This window comes from Corvus hawaiiensis, chromosome 9 (genome assembly GCF_020740725.1).
Source record: "Corvus hawaiiensis isolate bCorHaw1 chromosome 9, bCorHaw1.pri.cur, whole genome shotgun sequence".
NCBI lineage: Eukaryota > Metazoa > Chordata > Aves > Passeriformes > Corvidae > Corvus > Corvus hawaiiensis.
This window is the reverse complement of record NC_063221.1, coordinates 1,158,476-1,183,494: the sequence shown is the minus strand read 5'-3', so window position 1 is coordinate 1,183,494 and position 25,019 is coordinate 1,158,476. Positions and strand designations below refer to the sequence as shown.

General features: G+C 45.4%; 1 protein-coding gene across 13 annotated transcripts in view; it reads left to right on the top strand.

The window, feature by feature from the left end:
- RASAL2 (RAS protein activator like 2) overlaps positions 1-25,019 on the top strand; it is a 166,200-nt gene that overhangs the window by 82,850 nt on the left and 58,331 nt on the right. For 11 of the 13 annotated variants that reach the window (XM_048312412.1, XM_048312415.1, XM_048312414.1 and 8 more), the window contains exons 2-3: positions 1,958-2,085; positions 8,283-8,406. In XM_048312412.1, the coding sequence (XP_048168369.1) occupies positions 1,958-2,085; positions 8,283-8,406 (252 nt within the window). Of the gene's footprint in view, positions 1-1,957; positions 2,086-8,282; positions 8,407-18,936; positions 19,069-25,019 lie in introns of those variants that run through there. The other 2 variants (XM_048312419.1, XM_048312418.1) reach the window with 2 other exon arrangements.

The window sequence follows — 25,019 nt, the reverse complement described above, 5'->3', positions numbered from 1 at the left end:
TGACTGTGTGCTCTCCTTGCCCAGGAGACCAGATCCCCAGAGCTCTCCTCTCCCCGTTTCTGTAGCACACTCATGCCAGGAGCTCATGGCTTCGTCCTCCTCGCTCCTCTGCTCTCTGCCAGGTCTGTCGTGCTGAGGCAGGGGTAGGGCTCATGTGCTGCTGTTTGGGAAGCCAAGGTCTAAGCAGGAGCAGCAGTGGTTTTATTTTACATCTGGTTTGGTTTTTTGGTTGGACACCATGATAAATGTGAGTTGCAGTTAAGCCAAAAATCTACCTGGAGGGTTCGTGTCTGTAAGATGGACTAATACATAACTTGTGGGAGAGTCTGCTGTGCTCCAGGAGTGTGCACAAATGCACTTTTGCTTCACAGAGCTTATGGTGGTTTCCCTTAATTATGCTTACACTTAATTAGAGTTTGGGGCAATTTTGAGACACACAGCCCTAGTTGCCACTCTCACAGACTGAGTTGTGTTGGAGAAGTAACAGTGTGGAGCCTGACTCTGCATCTCAGCTTCTTCCCTGCATTATTTTACCTGAAATTAAGGGCGCAGAGGCGCACTTGTTCATTATTCAGAGCAGCAGGAGCCACGCAGCCCTCTCCTTTCTCTTGCTTAAAGGTTACCTGTTTCAAGCACTTCTCTGAACCATCACAAAAATCCTAATGCAGCTGAAAGGCACCTTCCGAGTCTGGCTCTAGAAGCCGACGCATTCCCTGCAGTGCAGACGCAAAGGTGCAGGAAGGGGGCATGAAGATGTTGCAGCGTTTTTGATAACGAGGTGGCACATGCAGGGGCTGCAAGCAGGGAAGTGAGCTGGAGGGGTTCCTTAGTGCAGGTTTAAGGCTGGCGTTTGGGCTGGCTCTCCCTGGAAGGTGCTGGGTGATTGAGGATTCGCTGGCCTCTAGTGGTGGCGCTGGGGAGAAGCGACGAGAAGCAGCTGCGTTATCTCCATGCGTATTACTGTGTGTGCTGAACGGCGGGTAATGTTGCAAAACATTTTGGGTTTGAACGCTCAGTTTGTTCCTGAAACAGCTAAAGGAGGTCCTGGAGTCCCTTGATTTTTGCAGTGTCTGTTTTAGACCCTTGAGAGTTGAGGTATCTACAGTGTCTACGTTGATGGTTTTTAGATCGTTGCAAGCAAGTTGCGTAGAACTAGATTGCAAGATAAAAGTGAAACTTAATCTTACAAAGCAACCAGAACTTAATATCAGAACTTTATAAAGAGATGAATCACAGAATCCTAGAATGGCTTGGGATGGAAGGGACCTTGTTGGTAGTGAGAGGCACGACGTCATGCGCAGCACAATCATGAGAGACTTATGGGAAATTGATTTTAAAATGAATTTTAATAGATCAGGACCGGGAACCAAACAAGTTGGTTTATGGTTTGGTTTGTGGTTTTGGGGGTTTTTTTTCAAGTATGAGTTTTTGTCGCTGTAGTGTCTGTGGCTAAATGAAAATGCACGATTTCATCAAGTAGGTTCCCCACCAAAAGTTGCTAGTAAGCCCTTCTCAATTAAATGCCCATCCCTTTGAATTTTTCCTTCCTTTCTTCAAGCCTGCCTTCCTTGATCCCTGTCTTCCTTCCTATATCTCTCCAGTCTCAAATAATCCACTTTATTATATTTATAATATACTTTATTAAGATTTAGAGTACATTCAGAGCAGTACGCCTTTGAATCATGGTTTTGAGAAGGGAGTGGAAGGAAGATTAAGTTTTCATAAAAGCTCTTGGTCTTTTCAATATATTTTTCAGCCTTTGACAAAGACATTTATATTGATCTCTGGTATTGCCATTTTTGTGCCTCCCAGGATTCCCATTTTGCCTTTTAAAATGCTGAAACAGGCCCCACTAAGCACGGAGTGCAGTTGTGGTTCACATCTCGCTGCAGAACGGCAAAAGCAAAGCAGGTGGTTAATGCCACGTGCTAACAACGTCGTGGTTTTCTGTTCCCAGATGTGAAGGGACCACCTACCCACAGACTGTCCTGCGGCCAGTCCCCCTACACCGAGATGACAACATGGGAGAGGAAATACTGCATCCTGACCGACAGCCAGCTGGTGCTGCTCAACAGGGAGAAGGAGGTGAGACAAGCTCACGTTGGCACCTTAGTATTTGCCTTTTGGCTTTTATTGGTGAAGGACAAGGCAGCTTTCTTCATCTTCCCTTTATTCCGCTCCCAAATCCTTTGAAATATGTGCTGATGCCTGAGGTGGCCACCTAAAACACAGAGACCAGACAAGAATAAGAGAAGAAAAGGAGGTATTTATTTGAAGGACCTTCAAAAGTAAACCCTGGGCAGTCCAAAGGCTGCACCCAGGATGGACCCTGGGTCACAGGTTCTTCACCCTTTTATAAGTTTGGTCCATTTGCATATCAGGGTTAATTCTCCAATTATAACCTCAGTCCATTATGTAATTACCCCAAGTTTGCCCCCCCTTCAGAGGCTTTCAGTTTACACATTTTGTGGCCTGGTGTCCTTGGTGTGGAAACCTAGAGAGGTTTGTCTAACCAGCGTGAGAGAACAGCAGCTAACAGGCCACAGGAAACTTCAGAGTTAAACACTAGGCAGTGCAGGATTTGAAAAAGATAAAAGTTAAAACCTAAGGCATCAGTGCAAGGGGGAAAGGGAATTTAAGAAGAAATTCTTTATTGTGAGAGTGGTGAGACACTGGAACAGGTTGCCCAGGGAGGTTGCGGATGCCCCATCTTTGTAGGTATTCAAGGCCAAGTTAGATAAGTCCTTGAGCAGCCTGGTCTAGTGGGAGGTGTCCCTGCCCCTGGCAGGGGGTTGGCACTAGATGATCTTTAAGGTGCCTTCCAGCCCCTTACTGTTCTATGAAAAGAGGAGCTAAGCTCTCCTGTGCATGAATGGTGTGGTGCACACAATTATCTATCATCTAGCTGGCCCAGATGCTGGCTGCATGGAAGAGGTGACAGCAGCCTGAGTGCAAACTCCCTCCTGCAGTTCTACAGCCTGTGTTTGTCTGCCACTGTGTCTTCATACCTATGTTAGTACTTCTTTTAATGGCAGCTAAAGCCACCACAGGTATGCAAACCTGCCTCTTTATGTCAGTGCAGCATAAAGGTAGGGAAAAGTGAAGGCTTTTTATCCATGAGATTTAGTCTAATACCACAGTTTCCTGTATTTGAAGATGGCCCCAATTTTTGCGTTTTTTCTTGATTCTTTTGAAGCTCCTGTATGTGGCTGTTACAGACTGAGAGTGAGACCTGTTTCTGGTGTAGAACAAAATATCAGTCAGCTGTGCTCAGGTTTATTTGCAATGAAATATCCCCTTGCATAGGGAGAGTGGGAAGAAATGGTTTAGAGAAGGACTTGAGTTACTGGAAGAGAGCAGCATTAATGCTGAGGCGTAGGTGAGGTGATCAAACGCAGGCAAAATGGAAGGCCCATTTAATGGTATCTGTTTACTATGTAATTCCTTTTCTAGTCTGACAGGACTGACACCTGAGGAATTAAAGTATACACTGAAGAAACTTGAGGAGATGTGAGAATCATTTCTAAAACAGTGCTGTAGCAGCATAGCTGGACCAAAAGGATGCATCTCATTAGGGAAATGTGACTGAAAACAACCCTGGCTCGTATCACAAATAGTTACCTGAAGGTGGTAACCATGCACTATGGGATTCTTATTTCTCCTAACACAGACAGTTGAAAGCATTTTGCTGGGAGTAAGATGAGTCTTTTGACGAGATGCTGAGGAGTAAATGTGGGAAATCCGATGTGTTGCTGGTGTGTTAATTCACTATATGCTATGTTTAAATACACGTTGGGTTTTGTCAGAAGCTGAGGAAATTCAGTATCAGGCTGTAGAGAGCCTGAGGTTTAAGTGTAGCAATAAGCCCAAGAAAGCAAGCAGTAATGTAAATTCTTGCAGTGTGCCCTCAAAGGAATCTTCCTGCACTATCACAGTGAGAAATTGCTTGTTTTGGGAAATGCTGCATGCAGATGGGCCAAGCAGACATGCCTTTGGTGCAGGTGTGACTCCACATGCTGCTAATGGGATTTGTTTCAGAAGCCTGTAGCTGGAGTCAGATTTGCCATTCTGATTTTCAAGTAATTTGTGACTACTGTGAAGTGAAAGGAAGAAGGGAACTCCTTGCAGAGCCATGAGTGCTGTGTAGGAAAACAAGAGGTTGGTTTAGCCTGGCTTGTGAGTCTGTACACACAGCAGTGTGCAGACAGCCCCTCACAGAAACACACAACATACAGAGCTGCCAGTCGGCAGAGAGACTGATACTCTGGATTTACACCTCCTCCTAGTTTTTCTCAACTAGGAGTATCCCTTTGCAGCCTTCCTGAGAAAGGGGAGGAGTGGCAGCGCAGTTAAATTTTTCTTGGCAAGTCATTCAGAGTTGAAAGAGGCTCCATGAAATGTGATCTAGAAACAGGAGTGCACAAAGGCCTAAGGCAGCAGTGGGGAGAGATCCTTGTTAAGAGCATAATGATGGAAAAGTATCTGCAAGGGGAATCGTAGAAAGCTCCTGGGTGGGACCACTGGGACAGGGAGCCTAAGCAAAGACCGGGTGAACAAAGAAGAGGGAGATTACTTTAAGAAAAAAAATGAAGATTATGTTTAGAATAAAATTATTGGAAAGGTGATGCTGGAGGAAGTGTTCTGTTAACCCAAACCAGGCGACAGGCATTGCAGGAGAGATTCCTGCTCTGAACGTGGTCATTGCTGGTAGAGTGACTAGGTCAGAATTCCTGTGGGCTGCTGGAGAGGATCTTGGGAACAATGTCAGGACAGAAGGATACCCAGCAGTGAGTGGGAGGGTGTGTGGGAAGAAGGAAGAGATGGTAACAGCAGGGTGCCCTTGCAGCCCAGAGGAGCACTTGCATCATCACAAGGCTGACATAACTTGAAAGGTGTAAGTCTGAAACATCTTGTTTTATTCTCTGTGCCTCTGCTTTGTTACTTCATGGAATACAAATCCAAGAAGCTTGACCCGTGTGACTCTGGAAGGGAACAGAAATGTGTGTTTACACTACTTTGTAAAATCCTTCTGCAAGTGTGTGTGTCCGAGTCAGGAAGTGAAAAACGTGTACAAAATGTAAACAGGTAAATGGAAGAGTTCTCCATTGTTTCAGGTATTAGGCTAAGTTTGGTTTCTTTCAGTTAGTGCTGCCAAAATACAGCATTATGAATTGCAGACTTCTAAGAGCAAGGGAACAGTACAGAAATAAACAGTGTACTAAAGAAAACTCATTTCTCATAGCGTCCCACCACTATGGATTTATTGTCAAGGCAGTTTGAATAAAGTATGTGCAAGAGAAATTTTGTGCTTTGCAAGAGCAAGAGTAGGTTGAAAATCAGGTGTCTTTTGAAGTGCAACTTGGTCCAAAAATACCTGTAATTACTTAGACAAAAATAGTCTGGCATATCACCTTGTGTAGTGTAGAAACACATTAATTACTTGACACCTTGTCAACTTTATAGAATGAGAATAGGTGAGACTGAAGAATGGAAATTATTAATGAAAGGAAGGGATCAATGCCCAAGAAGTCAGTAGAAAGAAAATGAATCCCTGTAGGAACATGAGAGACGACTTAGCAAAGAAGGAGTCCTGAGTGACAGGAGATGTGCAATTGTTACAACCTATCCCCGTGTGATAACATTTAACAGCATTTTCCAAGACAAGGAGAACAGGTCTAGATTGATGCCCATACAAATCAGGGAGTTTTTCTCCAAGGAAGAGTTTCCCCCTGTCAGGAAGGTGTAGATGTTTTCACCTACTCTGTGAAACCTTTTCCATAGGGTGGGAGGAGCTGTGAGGGTACAGTCGAAGTGTCTGTAAAATCAGAGCCATTCAAAGAGGGAGAGGGAATGAGTGTTCGTGCAGAGTGGTTGCAGCCAGACGACACCTCCACTCTGAGGGGTGTGACAAATGGCTGCGCCTGCCTCTGGGCTGCTTTTTACTTAGGCTTTGTCAGCACCTTGGCTGCAGTCCTGCAGAACGTTTCCGTCTTGTGTTCGCTTGGAAGTGAAGATGAACGACACTTTTCACTGTGTTTGACACTTCCTTTCTCCTCCCTGCACCCAAACCTCATCTTTCTTCTTGGATTCAGAGGTGGTTTTAATCAAGGGCAAAGGATAGCGAAGACCTACATTCGTTGTGACGAGATCTACTGCTCACTGGTGCTGGTGACAGAGGCCAGCAGCAGGACACCTGGGATGTATTTTCCTACTCCTCCATCTCCTGTGACTGACACCAGTAGTGGTATGACAGTGGTGATCCCAAGGGAAAACAGCAGGAGCAAACACTGCTGCACGGGGCCCTAGGGGAGGCTCTTCCCAGATCCCACTGCCCTGCTCAAAGGACTTGCCACATTGGGGTCTTACAGCAAGCATGTTTCCACCTGTAAAGAAGAGTTTGTCAAAGCTGAACCCAGCCATAAGATAAGATTTGTCTCAATTCCCAAGTTAATATGGTTATTTAATTTCCAGGGGCCCAGAGAAATGTTTGCTGTCAACATTTTTACAGTGGATTTCCATGGCAAAATTTTAGCCAGCTTCTAACTTTCTGGAGGAAGGTAAAAAATTAAAATGAATTATTTAACTGCTTTTCTGACATGATTCCAGACTTTCTGACTGTTAGATCAGAAGAGTCTGCAAATTCTCAAATTTATGTCTTGAACCACTCTTTCCAGTCTTGAAAAATCTTATCTGCAACAAAGAAACTTTTTTTCACCTGCTTTGTTTTAAGGAGACTATCTTAATTTACCTTTAAGAGGCATTAAATGCTTCAAAAGCTCTTACTCCTGTTTCTTCTGAAACTCCCTCATCATCAAACCGACAGAAATCCCAGATACAGACTTTTTATACTTTAAAAGTATGTTCCGTGGCAGGTGAGCTGGGATGCTGCTCAAGGATTTAGAGTCTGAGCTCTGAACCCATCCTCATTAAATTGTGAAGTTTGTCACGGAAACGTGACCTATGATGAAAATTGTTAAGATTGCTGAAATGATCAGCATTTGGACTGTCCCTGTGTATCTTAATCACAGAGTTAACACTGCTCAGATCCCAGCCCCGAACCAGCAGCTTCAGCATGGCAGCTCAGGGTCAGAGAATTCCCAGGTTGGTGAAGTCTCAGCAGAGCAGAGAAGAGGATAACAAAGCTGGATGGGGGAAAAAAAAAAGAGCTGAAAGGCTGAATCACCATTAGAGTCCTGACTTTGCAAGACTCTCTCATTCTCTTCGATCCTTTGCTGAGCTGCCTGCTGGAGTGGTGGGGACTAAAGGAGTGTTGGGAAGGTGGCACATGTCTGCCTTGGTCTTCACAGGGTATTTCTTTGTGCACTTGCTCGTGTTTTGGTGCCTCCCCATCCATTCATCCATTTGCCCCACCACAGAGGACTTTATACTGCTGTTTAAAATGTGTCCAGTTCCAAGAGATGCAGAGGGGATCTTTTTGAGTTACTTTGCTACTTTAATGCTGTCAATTAAATTGGGGGATGTTTATTCTCTGGTGTAGAACAAGCTGTGTAGCATTAGCACGTTGGAAGGCTCGCGGGAGCCCCGCCCAGCCACAGGTTCCAGGCATGGTAACAGAACGTGTGGTAGCCACCAACGGAACGTGTGGTAGCCGCCAACAGACAGAACGGCGAGGTGGCCAGTTCCGAGCGGTGCGGCTGCCTGCGTGGCTGCAGGTGCCGCAGTGTCTGGGTTGGAGCGACCACAGATCCAGTGGTTCCCCAATACCGAGCTCGGTTGTTACCTGACCGTGCCAAGACCTGCTCAAGCACAGCCATGAGCGCGTTGTTCAGGTGTCTTGATGTTTCAAGGAGGCTCTCCGCAGCCTGGGGCCGCCTGTACAGCGCCTTTGTCCACCAAGTAGCTGCCGCAAGTTTTGCTTCTCCAACGTTTGGCGTGTAGCATCTGACCAGCCGCCTCTGCCTGGCTTTGGCAGCGTGGAAGCACGGGGCCGGCGCTGGGAAGCAGTTTGGAAAGGCAGGAGAGTCAGCCGGGGGTGGGTTTTGTTAGCCGGGGGTGGGTTTTGTTAGCCCGGGGTGGGCTTTGTCAGCCGCGGGTGGGCTGGGTGGTGCCTGGGCCCCTGTGGAGCAGGGGCTGCTGCCCTCTGCTCGAGTGTGCGCTCCTCACCCGGGGAGCCTCCGGAATTCTGCGTTAAGGCCGCAAATGCCAAACTGTGCCCGAGAGCTGTTAGCAGAGGAGTAGCAAATGGAGTCCCCTGTGAAGGTGGCACATTACGGGCGCGGCCTGGTGGCGAGTTCACAGCTGTCGGCATGGTTTTTCCGCAGGCGCCTACCGAAGGGGTCCCGGAGCCGCAGGATGCCTCCCGCGGGCGCTGCCTGCGCCGCACCGTCAGCGTCCCTTCCGAGGGCCAGTTCCCCGAGTACCCGGCAGAGGGGGCCGCCCAGCCAGGTAAGAGAGACCTCGGCCACGGGAACCAGGAATGGAGCAGCTGAGCTGCGAGCTCCCGGAGGGCAGTACCCTGCCACAGCAGCGGCTAGCTGGGTACCACCGCAGGGTGGAGGTCGTGGGTGAATGCCTCCAGCAAAGTGACTGCCCAACGCGTGGGTTTATCCAAACACCAGTGAGATGGCTGTGGGATGCTGGGGGAGCGTGGCTGTCGCTGCGCACCGAGAGCTTGGTGGCTGTGGTTTTAAACTCATCGGGCAGCCCTGGGCTTTCCAGGTGAGAGCCGCTGGATGCGGGTCAGTAGGAATGCAGCTCTTGCAGGTGGCTCTAAGTGGTTCCTGCTGGTTTAGAACTGTTAGGTGGTTATGTTTTACCTCATCTCTGGAATTTCCTTTGCTTCATATTTTCACAACAAGCACCGAATAACAGGTTTTTCTCTAACTTACCTCATGCCTGTTCAGGGTGCAGTTCCCAAAAGAAGCAGCCATCTGCCTGCTGCCGGCTTTAATTATCCATGTTGAAATTCAGGCAAAGCCAAAGAAAAGATAGGTATTAAAAATGACAGACAAAGGCTGTGTTGCAGTGGTTTCCCAAGTCCAGGTTTGGCCCAGTTCCCTCTCTTCTCCACCCCACCTGTGGTTGCATAAAGAGCACCATTCCAGGTTGCATAAAGAGCACTCTTTCCAGAAAAGAAGGAAGAGGCAGCAACCACACACAAGCGAGCTCTTCTTCCTCTACCCAGCCTATGCAAGCAGCTTTCCTTGGCATAGGCTGGGGAGACTTAGGAGCAATTCTTCCCTGGTTCAGCTGTGAAAAATGTCACTTCTGGGAGAGTGAGCTATGAGGAAAAAACATGCATCTGTAAATAGTAAAGCAGCCTTGATAACTGCTATCAAAGGTAAAGAGCAGATAAGGTATTTTTTAATTTCACAGCCTCAGCTGGTTTGTTTTTTTTTAACTAAGAATTTTATTCTGGGAGTATATTGCACAAAAGTAAGGCAAATCCCACTCTTGTAGATAGTTACTTAACACATTGCAACTGTATTGCTTATTTATTTGTACTTGTCAATAGCACTGTTTAACTCTTCCTTATTTGAGGAAGGCAGATAAGGTTCCTTTTTCTATTTGTTAGATTCCTGGATTGGAAGTCTGAAAATAAACAGGGCAGAGTTGGGGGTTTAGAGGGAAAACTGCAAAATACTTTGAGATGAGCAACATGAAAAGAACCCTGACTGGATTTGTTTGTGGCATTTCAAATGCACCTCTAAATGATCATCTTGTTTTGCCATATGAATAAATGTTCATTCTTTTTTGGAACTAAACCCAGTATTAATCATGTGTAGGCAAAGTACTTTTTTTCCAGGTGTTTGGCTAGTGGTGTGAATGAAGAATTGTATTGCAGCCAGTGTGCACTAGGCAATGAATATTATTTGTAGCTTCACAAGCTAGAAAGACCTTTAAAAATCTAAGATTTAAATGCCTTCTTCTTCTTCTATACCATGTGCAAAAAATGTGTAGATTTTCTAGACTTCACTGCACATCTCAATAGCCAGAAGTCCTAGTGTTATGTTTTTAAATGGAACCTTGTAACATTCTTGGTTTTTCTGGTGGGCCAGAGAGAATGGATGACTCTGCTGTTTGGTACCTGCCTTGCTGTGTATTTTGCTTCAGTTTTATATGTAAGTGGCGTTTTGTAGTGTGTTATTTGATATCTGCCTGATAAGAATGTATTAAAAGTACAAGATATCTACATGGTCTTCTCTGTGTGAGAGCTGCAGCTGTAGTGAAGTCACAAAGTGTGTAGCCAAAGCAACTGGGCGTGCAGTGGGAAGGGAAAAATTGAGCAATGCCCTTTCTGTGAGTATGGATGAGAGTGAGGGGGAGGGAAGGTTGTATATAATCTTGGATATATGGATTATGGGTAGTTCCCTTGTTTTCACATCCTGGTTAAAAATGACTCTTGTCATGATTACGGAATTCCTGCTAATGAAAAATGAAATGAAAAAAGTGGGTTGATAGCAAGCAGTGGGAATAGCTTTGTGTCAAGAGCCAGAGGACACATTAGTGAAGGGAACCATTGCACATCTTTATACAGAGAAAGAAACAGATGGTGGCAGCCAGGACGTGTCACAAGCAGTAGAGATAACAACTGCACTAAAATAGCTTTGGAATGGACACCAAAAGCTGAAAGGCGCAGCAGAGGCAGCTCCAGTATCTGGTAGAGAAATTGCTATGCAGACCTGATAAGAATATCAGGCTTGTCCTAGGGAAGCACGTGGATAACATGGCAACTTCAGGCACTGCATCTGACAGTGATACCTGAAATTACTCCTTGCAGAAGAGCTCCTTAGGAATGGCTCTAGTGCAGAGGTGGAGGCGTAGCAATAGCATTTGCACTTTTCCCTGAGTAAGGTTGCCAAGCCTCTCTTGTGATTTACTAATTAATAGATTTGTTTATTAAAATTATTATTTTAATTGATTTATTAGAATGAATTATTTATTTATTAAAAATTAAAACGGGGGGATAGGTGACGGGGCTCTTTTTCATTTGTAGCAATAAAGTTCTAACTTACTTGTATGAGAATCTTTTTGTTAATGGAGCAAACGGAACGGTGCGTGTTCTTCAAGGGCTTTGCATAATCAGCAGTAGTACCCATTCTGCAGATTTCTGTGGCATTCTTTACAGAATTATGCACACATCCGTGTAGCACCATTCCTAGGAAGTGTGTGGGAGAGAAACTACCCACGTTACATCTGAGAAATTGAAGCAAGAGATGTGTAACTCCCCAGAGTTCAGCATTAAGTCAAGTGTGACATTCACCCACGGGCTGCTGGAGTCGTTCTCGCCGTCTCTGTCATTTTTCACCCTTGCTGCAGGGTTGGCTCAGCTGTTTGGGAGGCAGCTGCTGCACCACCGTGGTTACAGTCCCGTGTACTAAGATAGACACCAATTTCCACATACTTCAGTACAGTAAGCCATAATTTGTGATGGTTCAGCAGCTGCCGGCAGAGCAGCTGAGCCATCCCTTCTGTGCAGGCAGAAACCACTGTGGTCACCCTCAAATGAGGGCCAGAGGGGCGGACACAGAAAAAACCACAAGATAGAAAGTGACTTGTTTAAACACTGAAAACTAGTAAGATCATTTTAAAACTCTAACTCCAGAGGCACTCAGCATCTACTGCTAGCTTCGGAGCTTGCCCTCTGCTTGCAGACAGCGTTGCTAATGTTGAGATTCTTAATTCCTGTCTGGAAGATCCACTGTACACTGAGTTGTGTCAGCAAGCCATCCGTTAAATATATGCCATAAAATTTCCTTGGTGCATAATCCCTGTCACTGTAGTTATACCTCTGTGAGTGAACAGGCATACTCTAAATATGTCATTTACTTGCTGGGATTTCATCTTGGCAGCACTTAACTCAGAGGAGCCTCCATTCAAGAAAGCTAAAAATGTAGCTGTAATTTCTCCCTAACTCCAGCTTGACAGCCTCTGACCTTCTTTCAAGTGTTATTTGCAACGGGCCAATTCTGTTCCAAAGTGTGATGCAGGCCCTGGAGGCCAGCACCTAAATGTCATAGGAAGAGGAACTCAAGCTGGTCCATCTCCGTTTTGCCTCCGTTTCTGCTTCAGATCCTGCTCTTTTTCTAACAGGTGTATTTTTTCCTGTTAGGGAGATTACATCCTTTTAAAGGATCATTGTTTATGATAGTGTGTTGGAATTAGCCATTCATACAGTAAAAGCATGATTCAGATTTCCACCATTCATGCTGTTTGACAGGCTAGTAGCAGTTACCACTTCCTTTCCCAAAATAATCGTCTTCTCTCTTGCTCTGCTTCCGTCTCGCCACCTGCTCACTCTAAATGAGAGTTGTTAAGGAGAAAACACAACACAAGTTTGGATTCTGGCAGCTTTGTGACATTAATAAGAGATTTTTTTGCCTGCATATGTGAAAATATCAGGAGGAATTGACAGTGGGGAAAGGCTTTAGGGTTTGGTCTCTGTTGCTGTTGGTTTTTTAAATTATTAGGAAGGAGCATCATCATCAGGGAGAATTTTTGAGATTCTCTGATGCTTAGAAAGGCTAGTGGTGATGCAAATAAATCTTCTTTTTATATTTGGAGGTGAAATCACCCAAGGGGAAAAAAAAAAGACTGTTTCACTTGTTGAAACAAGTTAACCCTGTTTTTTCTCAGGCTGAATATGCATCTCTTGAAAAAAAGGTTGCTAAAAGCAGGTCAGAGGTGAAGATGCTCCTTGCAAATTTTAGTTTTGTCCTCACCCTGTATCACTAGCATTGAGAATGAAGCACTGATCTGTTTTGATGCCAGGCCCAAACTGCACTGCTACCAGGCGAGCAGTTAGCTGGGCAGAGATCCTGCCTCTGTACTCTTCTAAAAATCCAGAGGCTTTGGAAATGGAGTGAGCAACAGAAGATGAGTTAAGCAACATCTGGTTTCATTGCTGCCTGGTGTATACCTCTTAGAACAGTTCCTGCAAGTCTCTGCTGAGCCCTCCTGCCTGGGGAGGATTGTTCCAATACCCAGCCCGTGCTCTTCTTTCAGGTAAAAACCTGGCAGGAGAGAACAGACAAGAGCTAAAAAGATTTCTGGGGTGATTTTAATAGCTGCTGGTTTTAAGACAAAGTTGTTTACAGCTAAAACTATCAAAGCTGAGCCTTGCTTTCTGTATATTCCAGCTGGAATGAGTATTTGTGATGAAAGAAGAAATAGATTTACTCTGTGCTCGCCACATAATTATGATCCTTGCACACTAAGAGCTAGGATAAATACCCGGAAAGTGTTACTAGTTTTAGAGGTGGGGAGAGGGAGACAGTTTGTTTTGGAGGAAAAGGGATTGTTTGTGACCTGCTCAGTGGAAGAACCTGCAATGCACCAGTTTTTACATTCAGTAAAGATTTTTATGTCCAGCAAAGATTTACTTAGGAGATATGCAGGAATTTGATATAATGGAAGTCCTGTAACTCCTGAGAAAACTGTGTGCTGACAAGAGGGCTGTCCTTCACCTTCCACCACTCAACTTGGCCTGAAAAGAGTATCTGTTAGAAAGTAGGGATGAAAAAATGCACTTCACAGCTCCCTGTATCTCATCTGTAGGGATTTACAATGTGTCTTGATGAAGTAATTTTCCCAGTAGCACTGTCTGCTTTGTCAGTGTGCTGCCATGTGCAAAACACCCGTCCACTGCCAACTGCTGCGCATGGCAGGGATACAAAACAGGCCTTGGGTTTAGCCCTCACACAGAGGGGTGTGTTTGGCAGTATCTCTGGCAGGAAGATGGATTCAGATGTGCTGACTTGCCATGTTTGCAGCTCTCTGGGTTTGCCCAACCTGGGCTTGCACGAGCGTGTTTGTGTGTACCTGTGAGAGATTCCCATCCTCCTCTCTGCAGGCCCAGCAGTCTGAAGGAGCAGATGCCTTTCTGCCAGTTCCCTTTGTCACGTCATTTAGCAAGCCCCAGTGAGTGGCTGGGGATTGTTTTTTCTTTTTGACCTGTGCTTTGTACCACAAACCTCAGTTGCAGTGGCCCCAGCAGCTGCAGGACGGGGAGCACTGTTCTGCACCGGTGGGATGTGACACCACGCGGTGTTTCCACAGGCTGCAGGTGGTCCCGTGCGTTTTGAGCCCTGTGGCTCCATCTCTGCTTCCCTTCAGCCCAGACCTGCCAGAGGTGCCAAAACCCATGCGTGGGAGCCTTCAGTGAGCTGAGATCTGAAGCCTTTGGCTCATGTAATTACACGAACAAGGGTTTGCTGACAACTACAACCTTTGCCTGCTTCACTGTCTGGTGCCTTGGGTCATGATCTCTTAGTGCTGTGACTTGGGTGTTGTTAGTAGGGAGTGTAACTATGCCAAGATCACTTGAAATTCTCAGACTTTTAAGTCTTTAGGTGACGTTGTTTACCCATCATGTTGTATCCGGAAATGCAAATGCATACAAACCATGAGTTGCCTTTTAAAAAACCCCCTGTGAAATCCAGCTGCTCCTCTTGGACATCTTTGCAGGCTACACAGGGAAACATCTACTGTGTGCAAAGTGCCCTGCTATCTTTTGCATCCACAAAAGAGGTTAGGAAACTTTGGGAAAAGCCCTGAAGTAATCTGAAATTTGGAAAATGTACAGTGCAATTTGCCTGCCTTGGAAGGATGAAGAGTTTAGACAACTTCGCTTGAAATTAAAGCTGACTCCAGGGAGGCTGGATGTAACAAACAGGATGCCTGGATCTCGGTGACATTCCCCTGGGCAATTGGAGTTATTTGTATACAGAAAATTGCCAAGCTGCTATCTTTCTTCTTCTATAACGCAAGCGAAGCCAAAGGATTTTGGTTTGTTCTGAATGCTGCTGAAACTTTATCCCCTTGCACACTGATCATTCTGTGCTGAAAGCCGAGTTTCATCATGGAGCAAATTTTATCTGTTTAGATCTTAAACCTTTTTAGGGCAGAGGTAAGGGGTAAGAACACATAATCTCAGCTTTCTAATATTGACACATAATCCTTTAGGGCTCTTTTTTTTTCCCCCCTTGGAAATGTATATTACATCCCCACCCACTGCTTCCAGAGCACACGCAAAAAAATCACTTTAGTGATTTTTAGATTTTATGTTGTGAGCATGAAGAACACTTTGTAAGGAGAGCATGTTGTTGTGCAATGTAGTAATTTCTAAGAACTGGTAGCTCTTGGGCCATCTGGGGCAGATTTGTTGTCTGTGTTCTAACCAAACCTTGGTTTATTATGAAGGACACGGTGATTTTCCTTTGTTTTCTCAAGAACAGCAATAAAAAATTATTTTTGAAATTCTTTCGAGAAATCTACCTTTAATCATGCATGAACTCACTGTGGATTGTTCAGTTTTGTAGCTTCTCTTTTCTAGTTGTTTATCTTGTGGCAAAAAGTAATTACACTTCACCCAACCATGTATACTTAACTTTTTTCCATCAGTAACAACTGGCTTAACACTTAATGGAAAATTAGCCTTCCTTCCTACTGCCTGAATTTCCCTGTCTTGCCTAGAGTTAATTTGAACTGTTGAGCTAAACTTAAAAATACTGATCTGGCTCAGAGTTTGCTATTAGTTTACAGAGTGAGCTGTTGATCAGCTTATTGCTTTAGCATAAATTGGTACTCAACAATGCAAATATTTACGAGATTGGCTTTGATGCATCTCCTTTGAAGTCTGTATGACATTAAACACACAAAGCTCTCTCTGCTGTGCAGGGGTGTGCATGTTCCTGTCTCCCTGCTTTCCCACCCTCCTTGGTGCTGCTTCTGTCGCTTGCCAGGGGAATCGATTCGGCTTCACGCAGTGAAGTCATGCTCACATCCTTGTTGTGTTGATGGGTTGGCTTTGAATCTGACCTGGGAGATGTTCCAAATTACCCCCAGTAGCAGCCTGCAGTTAGAGCAGCTTGGGTGTAATAGGAAGCTGCTCTCAGTGCTGGCTTTGACGGAGCCAGTGCTCTTGCAGTGGGAGCGGAGCCACGGCCCAAGCGCGCACTGGGGATTTTACTGACCTGCCACCCTTTGTCAGTGATCCCTCTTTTGTGGCACAGGGAGAGGAAAGAATTAGAACTGTGATTTTTATCTGCAAAATAGACAAAAGCGTTCCAGCAGCTCAGCAGAGATACAGTTTACTTAAAGGAAAAATAATAAAGCCACAGAGGGAAACTGGGCTACTGAACTCCACTGGAGTTCATTGGGAGCTCTTCTGCCAGGCACCTCTGTGCTCCAAGCTAATCTCAGATTCCCAAAGCAGCCTCGGAGCTGGAGAGGACTCTACGTTCTAGCAGTGATCAGTGCCCATTAAGATACAAGTGGTGTCCAGTAAAGTGCTTTTGGTACAGACTAATGATTCTTGATGCATGTTTGAGGCTGCTTTATCTCATGCATCACCCAGTGAAGAAGTGAAGGGTTTTTCTGCTTAATTTTTTTGTCTCAGTTGAAACTGCAAGTATTTCCTTGACCTTTCAGTGAAGGATGCAGTTTAGGTAAGGATCTGACCATTGAAAACTCCAGTCATCTCACGTGTTCCTCCTCACCAGTGGTCTTTTCCCACTGTTCTGTGGCATGGACAAGCTGAAGCAGTAGCAGAAAAGTCCTGTTATTTGAACCAAAGTCATGTAATATTATCAGGGGGTTCTAATAATTTTTATTCAATGTCCTAGTCTTTTGGAAACAGTTTTTATCCCTAGACTTTGCAAATTGCATTTCAAGTTTCTGAATCTGGGTAGATTTCTAGAATAATTCCAAATACTTGTATAATATAATCTGCCTTTCCCCCTCTAATTTATTTATTTATTAATTGCCCCATTCACTCCTTCTGCCTAAGTCTTCAGCAGATGTCTTTGCTTGAGTCAGATTCTTCAGCATTTCAGAAATCTTTTTTTGAGGTCCGTGCAGCAAGTTGTAGGATTGACAGAAATAGATACCATGACTGAACCTTCCCACATCACTAAAAATGGCTTCTTTGGGAGAAATAGGCAGATTATGGCCATATTTCAGAGCTGAAGTTTTAGCCCTTCTGTTTGAACCTGATTTTAAAACAGAGGATTCCTAAATGATAGAAAAAGCAGAACGTGGAAACAAATCCAGGCAGATTATGAATAAATAAATAAATAAGAAGAAGAAGAAGAAAGAAAGCAAAAAGGCAGGATTTTCCCATAGAAGCTCAAGAACCCTTTGAAGAGACGCACAGGCTAACTTTCATGTCCCAGTGCTCAGTTTTTGCATCTTTCCATCACACATGGCCTGTGTGGTGGTGCCCCACCCTCCGGAGAGATGCTTTCCTGCGGTGCTGCGGAGGCCGCTGGGACGGAGCTCCGGAGCGAGGAGCGCTCTGTGATTGATCACCGGAGCGTTCACGGCTCTCCGCCGTGCCAGGGTGGCCAGGGAGACGGGATCCTGGTCGCTTAGAAGCTCTTGCTGCTCTTCTGCAGAGTGTGGCTCCACCGTGATCCCAAGTTTTCCCTACGGCTTCCAGCAGTTAGGCATTTCCAAGCAGCAGGTCAAACCAACGCGTCCTTCAGAGGGACTGTTTATTTTGTTGTGCTGCTGTTAGCGACAGATTTTTGGGGGAGAATGCCTCTTGTTTTTTGGAGTTTCTCTTCTGTTCCAGTGCTACTCTTGGTGCAGGATCCCTGGGTGTAGTTTAGTGATTGGCTTTAGAGGGCGAGGGAGCAGGTAACAATTTTCTGTTATTTATTTTGCAGTCAGTATTGTTTGAGCACACATTCAATAAGTTTCTTCCCCAAGGGCTAGGCTTGCTTTTCCTGCAGATTTTCCACGTGAGCCTTGGCAGGAGGTAGGGTGACCAAAGCTACTGTTTTCTTCCAGGGGAAATGCTGAGGGTGTGGGAAATGGTTACCTGAGAGAATGTGCAGGAGCTCATCTTGAGTAACCCTGCCAGAGAAAGGTCATGGAAAAAAGGACTGAATCAGAGGAGAATATTGTATTGCAATCAAATGGCAAAATTAGAGAAAATTGGGGGGGGGGAATGAATATAATTAAAAATAAACAAAATACTCACTCTTGACAACAGCAAAAGTTAGGAGGAGGGAGCATGCAGCCCCTCAGCTCTTGGTGAGCAATTTTAGCCCATTTAGCAACAGGCTGAACAACTTCACATTCTTGTTGTGTGTGTATTTGTGTGCTCTGGTCCCCCTGGCTGGCAGGTGGGACCTGCTGGAGGCCAAACCAGGGGCTTTTAAACTGACCCAACGTGACACTCTCTTCTGTCAGGGGTGCTACAACGTGTAAAGGACAGTGTGGTGGCAGCAGCAACCAAACCGTGTGGGGTTTGGCTTCTGTGCCTTAAAGAGCTATAAATAAATAAAAACGCCGTGCCTGGAAGTTCAGCTCTCGGCACTTCTAACGTGAAAAAAGAGCAGAGCTCAGGAAAAGGCAATTGGTATCAGACTTCACCATTTCACTCTCAAAGCCACAGATCTTCGAATTTAAAGACAAAAATAAAAGGCAGTGCACAAAACAAAGAGGGGGAGGGAAGTTCATTGTTTACTTCAGTGACTCTTGGGGCTTTTTTGGTGCTGTGTATTTTGTAAGTTGTAGAAGCATTCGAAGTGGGGAAACAACTTCAAAGGAAGTGCAGTTTTTTGGACGCATTCAGATGTAGTTCCTGGTCCAGCTCATGAGATGTTTTCATCTGAACTGGCTCCTTGCACTCTGGACAGTGTACGCAGTGATATCCCCCTCTTAAGTTTCCCTGTAGCTGATTTTAGACTCGGAGTCAGCTGCTAGAAATCGCTGAGTTTTCTCAGCATCAGACGGGTTTTCACAGGAGCCTCTCCTCCTGCCCACACCCCTTCCACCCCAGCCCGAGTGCTTGCGCTGCCTGCCGGCTCCCCCGCACTCCCTTGGGACGGGAAGGATGGCGAGCGTGCCCGAGCCGGGTGGGTTCGGGGGGGCACGGCGCATCCCCGGCGCGGAGCGGGCAGGCGGCTCTCGGGGGGCGGCTCTCGCTCAGCCCGGGCGCAGCAGCTGAGCAGGGAGGCTGGCGCTGCCCGGCTCCGGCTCTTCTGCATTCCTGCCCGCCTGGGAGGGGAGAGCGCAGGGGCTGCGCTGCCTGCCTGCTCGGCATCCCGGCAGGACCATGGTGGAGCTGTTAGGATTCCCTCGGAATGCAGTGCGCAGGTGAGACGGATCCCTCCTGGCACGGCCGCGCTTCGGGGGACGGCATTGCCGCGGTGATGCCGGCGAGGCGGGGTTGGCTCGGAGGCACGGAGGTGTTCTGCTGGGTTAAAATGACTTGACTCAAAACAGCTAGGAACTTGCAGGGGTTTTAGCCATGTTGAGTGTGTATATCAGCTCATTTATTCATTATTTCACCCTTATGTACAGGTTTCTAAAGAGATGCTTGCATTGGTACTTTTCTGCTCACTGCTGCAGAAATTAAATGTTAGCATGATGCAAAGATGAAGAACAGGTTTTTGTAAACAGCTTTCAGAGCTAAAAATCTATTTTATTGCCACATAAATCATGGGGTTTATTTTTCTGTCTCTCACTGAAAGCCTTTACCCAAGTCGGTGCATTTTTAAATGACATTGGATTTCCAGATAAGGCCAGACATCATCCTTCAAGGGCACACTGCGGGACTATTTGTCAGTGTTTACTTGTGGCTGGCATTGTGTGATGTTTCCAGCCTAGGAGGGATGTTGCCAACCTTGCTTCCTGTCCTCCAGAAAGTGATGGTAAATCAAAGCAGTTCAGGGAATCCTACAGGTGGCACATAAAAACCGAGAAGATTTGGGTTCCTTTCAATATAAAGGGCACTGCCTTAGCAATGCCACTTGCTTTTCCAGCAGCTTTTGTCCTAAAATGTATTAGGTGATAGCAAGCTAGAAAGCATTAAAGTTTCCTGCCTTGTCCAGTAGGTACAAAACCAAAAAATGTTGTCTAGGGAACTGGGGAATGGAATCTCCTGAGTCAAATGTTTTCTACCTCGGAAACCTCCTTTAATAGGTGCTGATTATGACGTCCTCCTTAGTCATTTTCCTCCTCATCCGTAGACAGGGTGAATACTAATTTACTAACTTGGAGAGACTGTTTTTGTTAGCCTGAACCAATGGGCTTGTTCTGCAGCTGCTTTTGAATTACACGATCACAAAATGAAAACCTTCTGCCTTAGCATTTTTCAGATAAACACATGTTTCTTTGAAAAACAAGCAAACTTCTGCCAAACTGCTCAGGAAAGTTCAAGGCAGCACAATGCCTATCCCTTCCAGATTTCATTTAGGTGATTCTGGGGTAGTTACCACAAGGTTGCCTTTAGAATTTCCTGTCTCTTTTTGGGGCTCTTTCATATGATTAACATGTTAATAGGGTAGTGAATTAAGAGTACAATACTGGGGAGTTGTGGAAGGCAGACGTGAGCAGCAGCTTACATTCCTGCAGATTCTTCGTGTTGTGCCCAGCTTTATCTGATACTCTGTGGGTGCTCTCACTCTTTCTCTCTTTAAAATCTCTGGGGAGGGAGAAAAAAGTGGAATTGCAATGAATACTTGAGGTGACTTGTGTCAGAAAGATCTGTCATGGCTCTTTAAAGCTCATGGGAACAAATCAGCTTGTTTTTTGCATAAGCAGGAGGAAGGGACATTCTGCTACACAGAGCCTTAGCCTGCCCCTTGCCATTTTCTGGTAGCCGGGAGTCAGTGTAACATGTAATATTGGAAGTCAGAGAATTTGGGGATGCAGCAAATTGCAGGGTGTGGATGGCATTTGTAAATGGCTCGTTGGCATCAAGAGGCAGATTCATTTTCCAGCCTGTAGAGGTACGTACCTTGTCCAAGCTTTAATTCTCCACAAAGGGAATGCTTCCTTTCATCTAGATTTCTTGGCTAATTGGCATCAGACAGCACAAATGTTTTTTAGGAGGACTAATAATGGTGGGATTTGAAACTGGGCCAATGGCAGGAGGGAGACGTAATGATCCCCTTCCATTTAATTTTCTTCAGCTATGGGTGACTGCTTCTGGTAAGGGAGAGGGAAATCTGCACAGGAAGTCAGCAAGCAAATGGTGCAACTACAGGCAGAGCTTATGGTTGCAGCACTATCACCTCCACGTGTGAAAGTTGTACAGGCTAGGGGTATTTATGTTACGGATTTAATGGGAAATGGTGCTGAAATTGTCGTGGTACACATAACTGCAAAAACTGGGTTATAGAGGAATAGCTGCTTCTCTGAGCAGGTGCTGGCAGCTGTGAGTGGCTGTGGTGAGTCTGTGTGGAACCATGGAATCATTAAGGTTGGAAATGATCTCCAAGATCATTAGCTCCAACCCTTAACCTGGCACCTTCGAGGCCACCACTAAACAGTATCCCTGAAAGCCACATGCACACGTTTATTGAACACTTCCAGGTGACTCCACCACTTCCCTGGGCAGCCTGTTCCAGTGCTTGAGCACTGTTTCAGTGGAGGAATTTTTCCTGATCCATTCTTCCCTAGCAGAACAGTGCTGATCCTTGGGCTGTGGGCCTGCTGTGGTAACACATGATACTGCCTTTTTCTTCTCCTTCACCTGCAGTGTGCTCAGCAGGGACTTTAGGAGGGCAATGTTGTGATGTGAACACCTGCCAGAGAAGTGAAACAGCTCTGTGTTTCTTTGGAGTCGAGTCTCTGGTCAGCCTTCAAAAGTGGCACCAGCCACAAGCATTGAAATATCAATGTCTGGCTTAAAAAGAGGAGATCAAAACTATTTTTTTCTATTTATTTATCCATTCTCCTAGTTGTTTTGATTCATTTTGGAGTAGGCTTCCGTCAAATTTCCAAGCTCAGTAGCACTGAAACAGTGACAGACAGGTCCTTTTTCTAGAATAGATGTTGTAATTGTCTCCACATTTGTTTGGTTCCAGGGGTAATGGCAACAGAAAAATGCCAACTGTACAAAGTAAAGCATCATCATTCTAATGCCAGCTTTCACAGCATTCATGCTCTTAAAGGCCTGGCCTTGGATGTCCCAAGGTCACTCCAGAATGTCATCTGTATTTTCTCCAGGGAAACTCTCCCCAGAGTGTCCAGGAGGAAGCTCTAAGATATTGCATCACTCAGAAATGAAGCCCATGTCCACAAGATGGAGGACTTGGCATGTCCTTGTAAAAATTCCTTAAACTATGCAGTCTCTTCCCTTGCCGTGCTTCCGTGCTTTACCACTAAATCTGGTCCCTAATTTGGGAACAGATTTAAAAACCCCTCCATATGCTGCCTTTCTTGCACCAGTCTCTAGTGTCTGGCAGGGCCCTGGGCCTTGGCAGTGGCTGTATTTTGATGCTTATGCAGAGATTAACACAGCCTTCCTATAAACACAGGTGGAACTGAGTGGTGAGAGGGAGGGAGACCACATGATTCATGGGCAGGGGTAGGGAATCATGTTGCTGGTCACAGCCACTCTGTTCTCTGGAATGCTCCTGCTTTTCTGCTGCCTACCTGGTAAGTGCAAGCCGCGTGCTTTCGGGCTGCTGCACACTAGGAGCTTTTTGGTGGTGGTTTTCTGTCTTGTTCCATGGTGTTAGAAGTGCAGGTAACTTCTGTGCCAGTCAAGGAGAGTTCAGCTCCCACCTGGTGGTGTTGGCAAAGCTGCGGTTTCTTGATACATAAAGGGAGCGAGCAGTGACCTCAGGGTGGAGTAAAGCTCCCTGTTGGCACGGCACCCTCAACCCTGCTCTGCAGGAATCGCTGGTATTTAGGCTGTGCTGAAAACAAGCAAGCTGAACTCGTTGTGGGAGCGCTACGTAAAGCTGTTAGCTGGTACCAAACGCTGTAGGAAAAGGGTAAATAGTGCTTAAGTTGATGGGTTGATGTGGCAGTTCCTGTGTGAGCTGGCCAGAAGCTTAAGTGTCATGGTCAGTAGATTATCACATTGATCGTGGTGAATGGCATCCCACAACACTTGGGAGCCATCCATGTGGGTGTCAGGCATTCTGATGGAACCAGGGTGTTGCAGACTGAATGGTAAGATACTTGCTTCTCTCTCATATTTAGTTCTCTGTCATGTGAACTGTTTTTATCAAAATCCTAGTTCTCTGTTACCCGTGTGATGATGTGTAGTCATCGAAGGACAAAAGATCCCAAACCAACCACCACCCAAACCCCAGCCCTCACTAACTTGTTCTTTCATTTGTTTGCTTGTTGGAGATGTCGTCCAAGTGAGTCTAAATAAGAAAAATCATTCCTGGGTGTTCCCCAGCTCTGGTTGAGCCTGGGTGCCCAAGGAAAAACAGTAGGTCCGGAAGTAATAGTAGAGACCAACGCGAATGGTGGAAGCATGCCAACAAAACTGCCTTCATCAATTATTTTCACTAAATACAGCCCTTGTGAGGACATGAATTGTGCAAACAAATTGTGGCCTGCAAGGTGAGCAAGAAAAACTCTTGGGAGAAATGTCATCTTGTGAAGCCAGCATCGGAAATGAAGCACCCTTTACATTCTGCTTGTTAAATATATAGCTGGGTGTATTCATACTTCAGTACAAGATGTCTGTTGACATGAGGCATATGGTTCACAGTCTGGAAAGGCACTCCAGAGCGGCTGGCTCTGTAAATAACGTCTTGGCCCTAATTTGGAATTAAATTATCTTAATATTTTTGGAGTGGTCATTAATAGGTACTTAAAACTTGCCATCCTGCTAGCAGTGTAACTTAGCTGAATCCCTTGGCTATTCTGAGGATACTAAGGAAGTTGGACTGAGTACAAAAATGTAATTAAGTTGGTGTGGAAGTGGGAAAAAATACCCCTTGGTTGTTCATCAGTGAAGTTCTGAAAATCCCACAGTTCTGCCCAGCTGAATTACCTGTATTATTATATGCTAGAGAACTTCAAGGTTTGCTGTTTTTTCTCACTTCCACTTTGAGCCCTTCTGTCCCTATTTATCTTTCCAGGCTGTCAGCAGGCACAGCTTTCACTGCCCCTTGGTTCCTCTCTGCTCTAGAAATTGTTATTTAGGAAATTCTTTTTTTTCTGCTCCCCTCCTGAGTAACCACTGGTTCAGGCCTCTGATCTCAGCTGGGCTGGAAAGGCTGGTGGTGCTCACTCTGGAACCGAGGGGAACAATCACCCGGCTAAGTGATAATATTGCATCAGTGTGCAGAGGTTGTCATCTGCAGCTGGGTAAGAGCTGTTGAGAGTGAGTGTAGAGATCAGTGACTGTGCAAAAATCACTTCATTAGGCAATCTGAAAGGATAAAACACTAGATGATAATGTGTATGTGTGGGCTGGCACTTCATCAGCAGGGTTTCTCTTTCCACAATAAATGAACTGGCTTGAAGAGACACTTGAGTGTCCATCCTTTTTTTTTTTTTTTTCAGATTAAAAAGGGCTTTCTGTGTACTTTGCCATGCTCCAATGGGGCTGTCCACATCTTACATGTGTCCACATCTTATATGTGTCCTTCTGCATAAACCTGCTACTGATTTACACTGCAACAGAGTGATTCTGCTCACAGCATCTTCCTAGGATCATGTCACAGCACTACAGGCTGCTTTTGCTTAGGTAGCTTAAGCCAGAAAAGTTTCCCATGTTCCAAAATAACTGAATACTTCCATCATGATTTCCTGATACAGACTGAGTTACTCAGCCTTGTCCACTGGGATCCTCTTGAACTAGATCACAGCTTGGGTAGGAGGCTGCTATATTGTAATGCTGCTCCTCAAAGCAAAATTACTTTCATTATAGATAGGCATTTAAAATAATTTAATGAAGGAAACGGAGCCTTGTGCACATAGAATTGACATTTTTAGGTGTCTAGGAAACTTATTTTCTAGCTAGCTCCTTGTTCCATGCTGTGGCATTGAAAATAGGCTTGAAAAGTTAGTACTGCTTTGCATTTTTCTGGGGCAAAGTGCCTCAAATAAGTACTGTTATTTCCTAATGGGCAGGTGTGAAAGTGAGCAGTTTTGCCTGACACATGACATTGATCCAGGAGTTGGAGAAACAAACATTCATTGTTTCTTATTCGCTCCTAAATTATCTGTAAGACATTTTAATAAGAATGACTTGGGTGTACAATACCTAAAGTATATTGCTGTGAGGACATCATCTACTGACTAAAGCAATATCCATCAATCAGTCTGTCAGCACCTGTCCCTAGTGC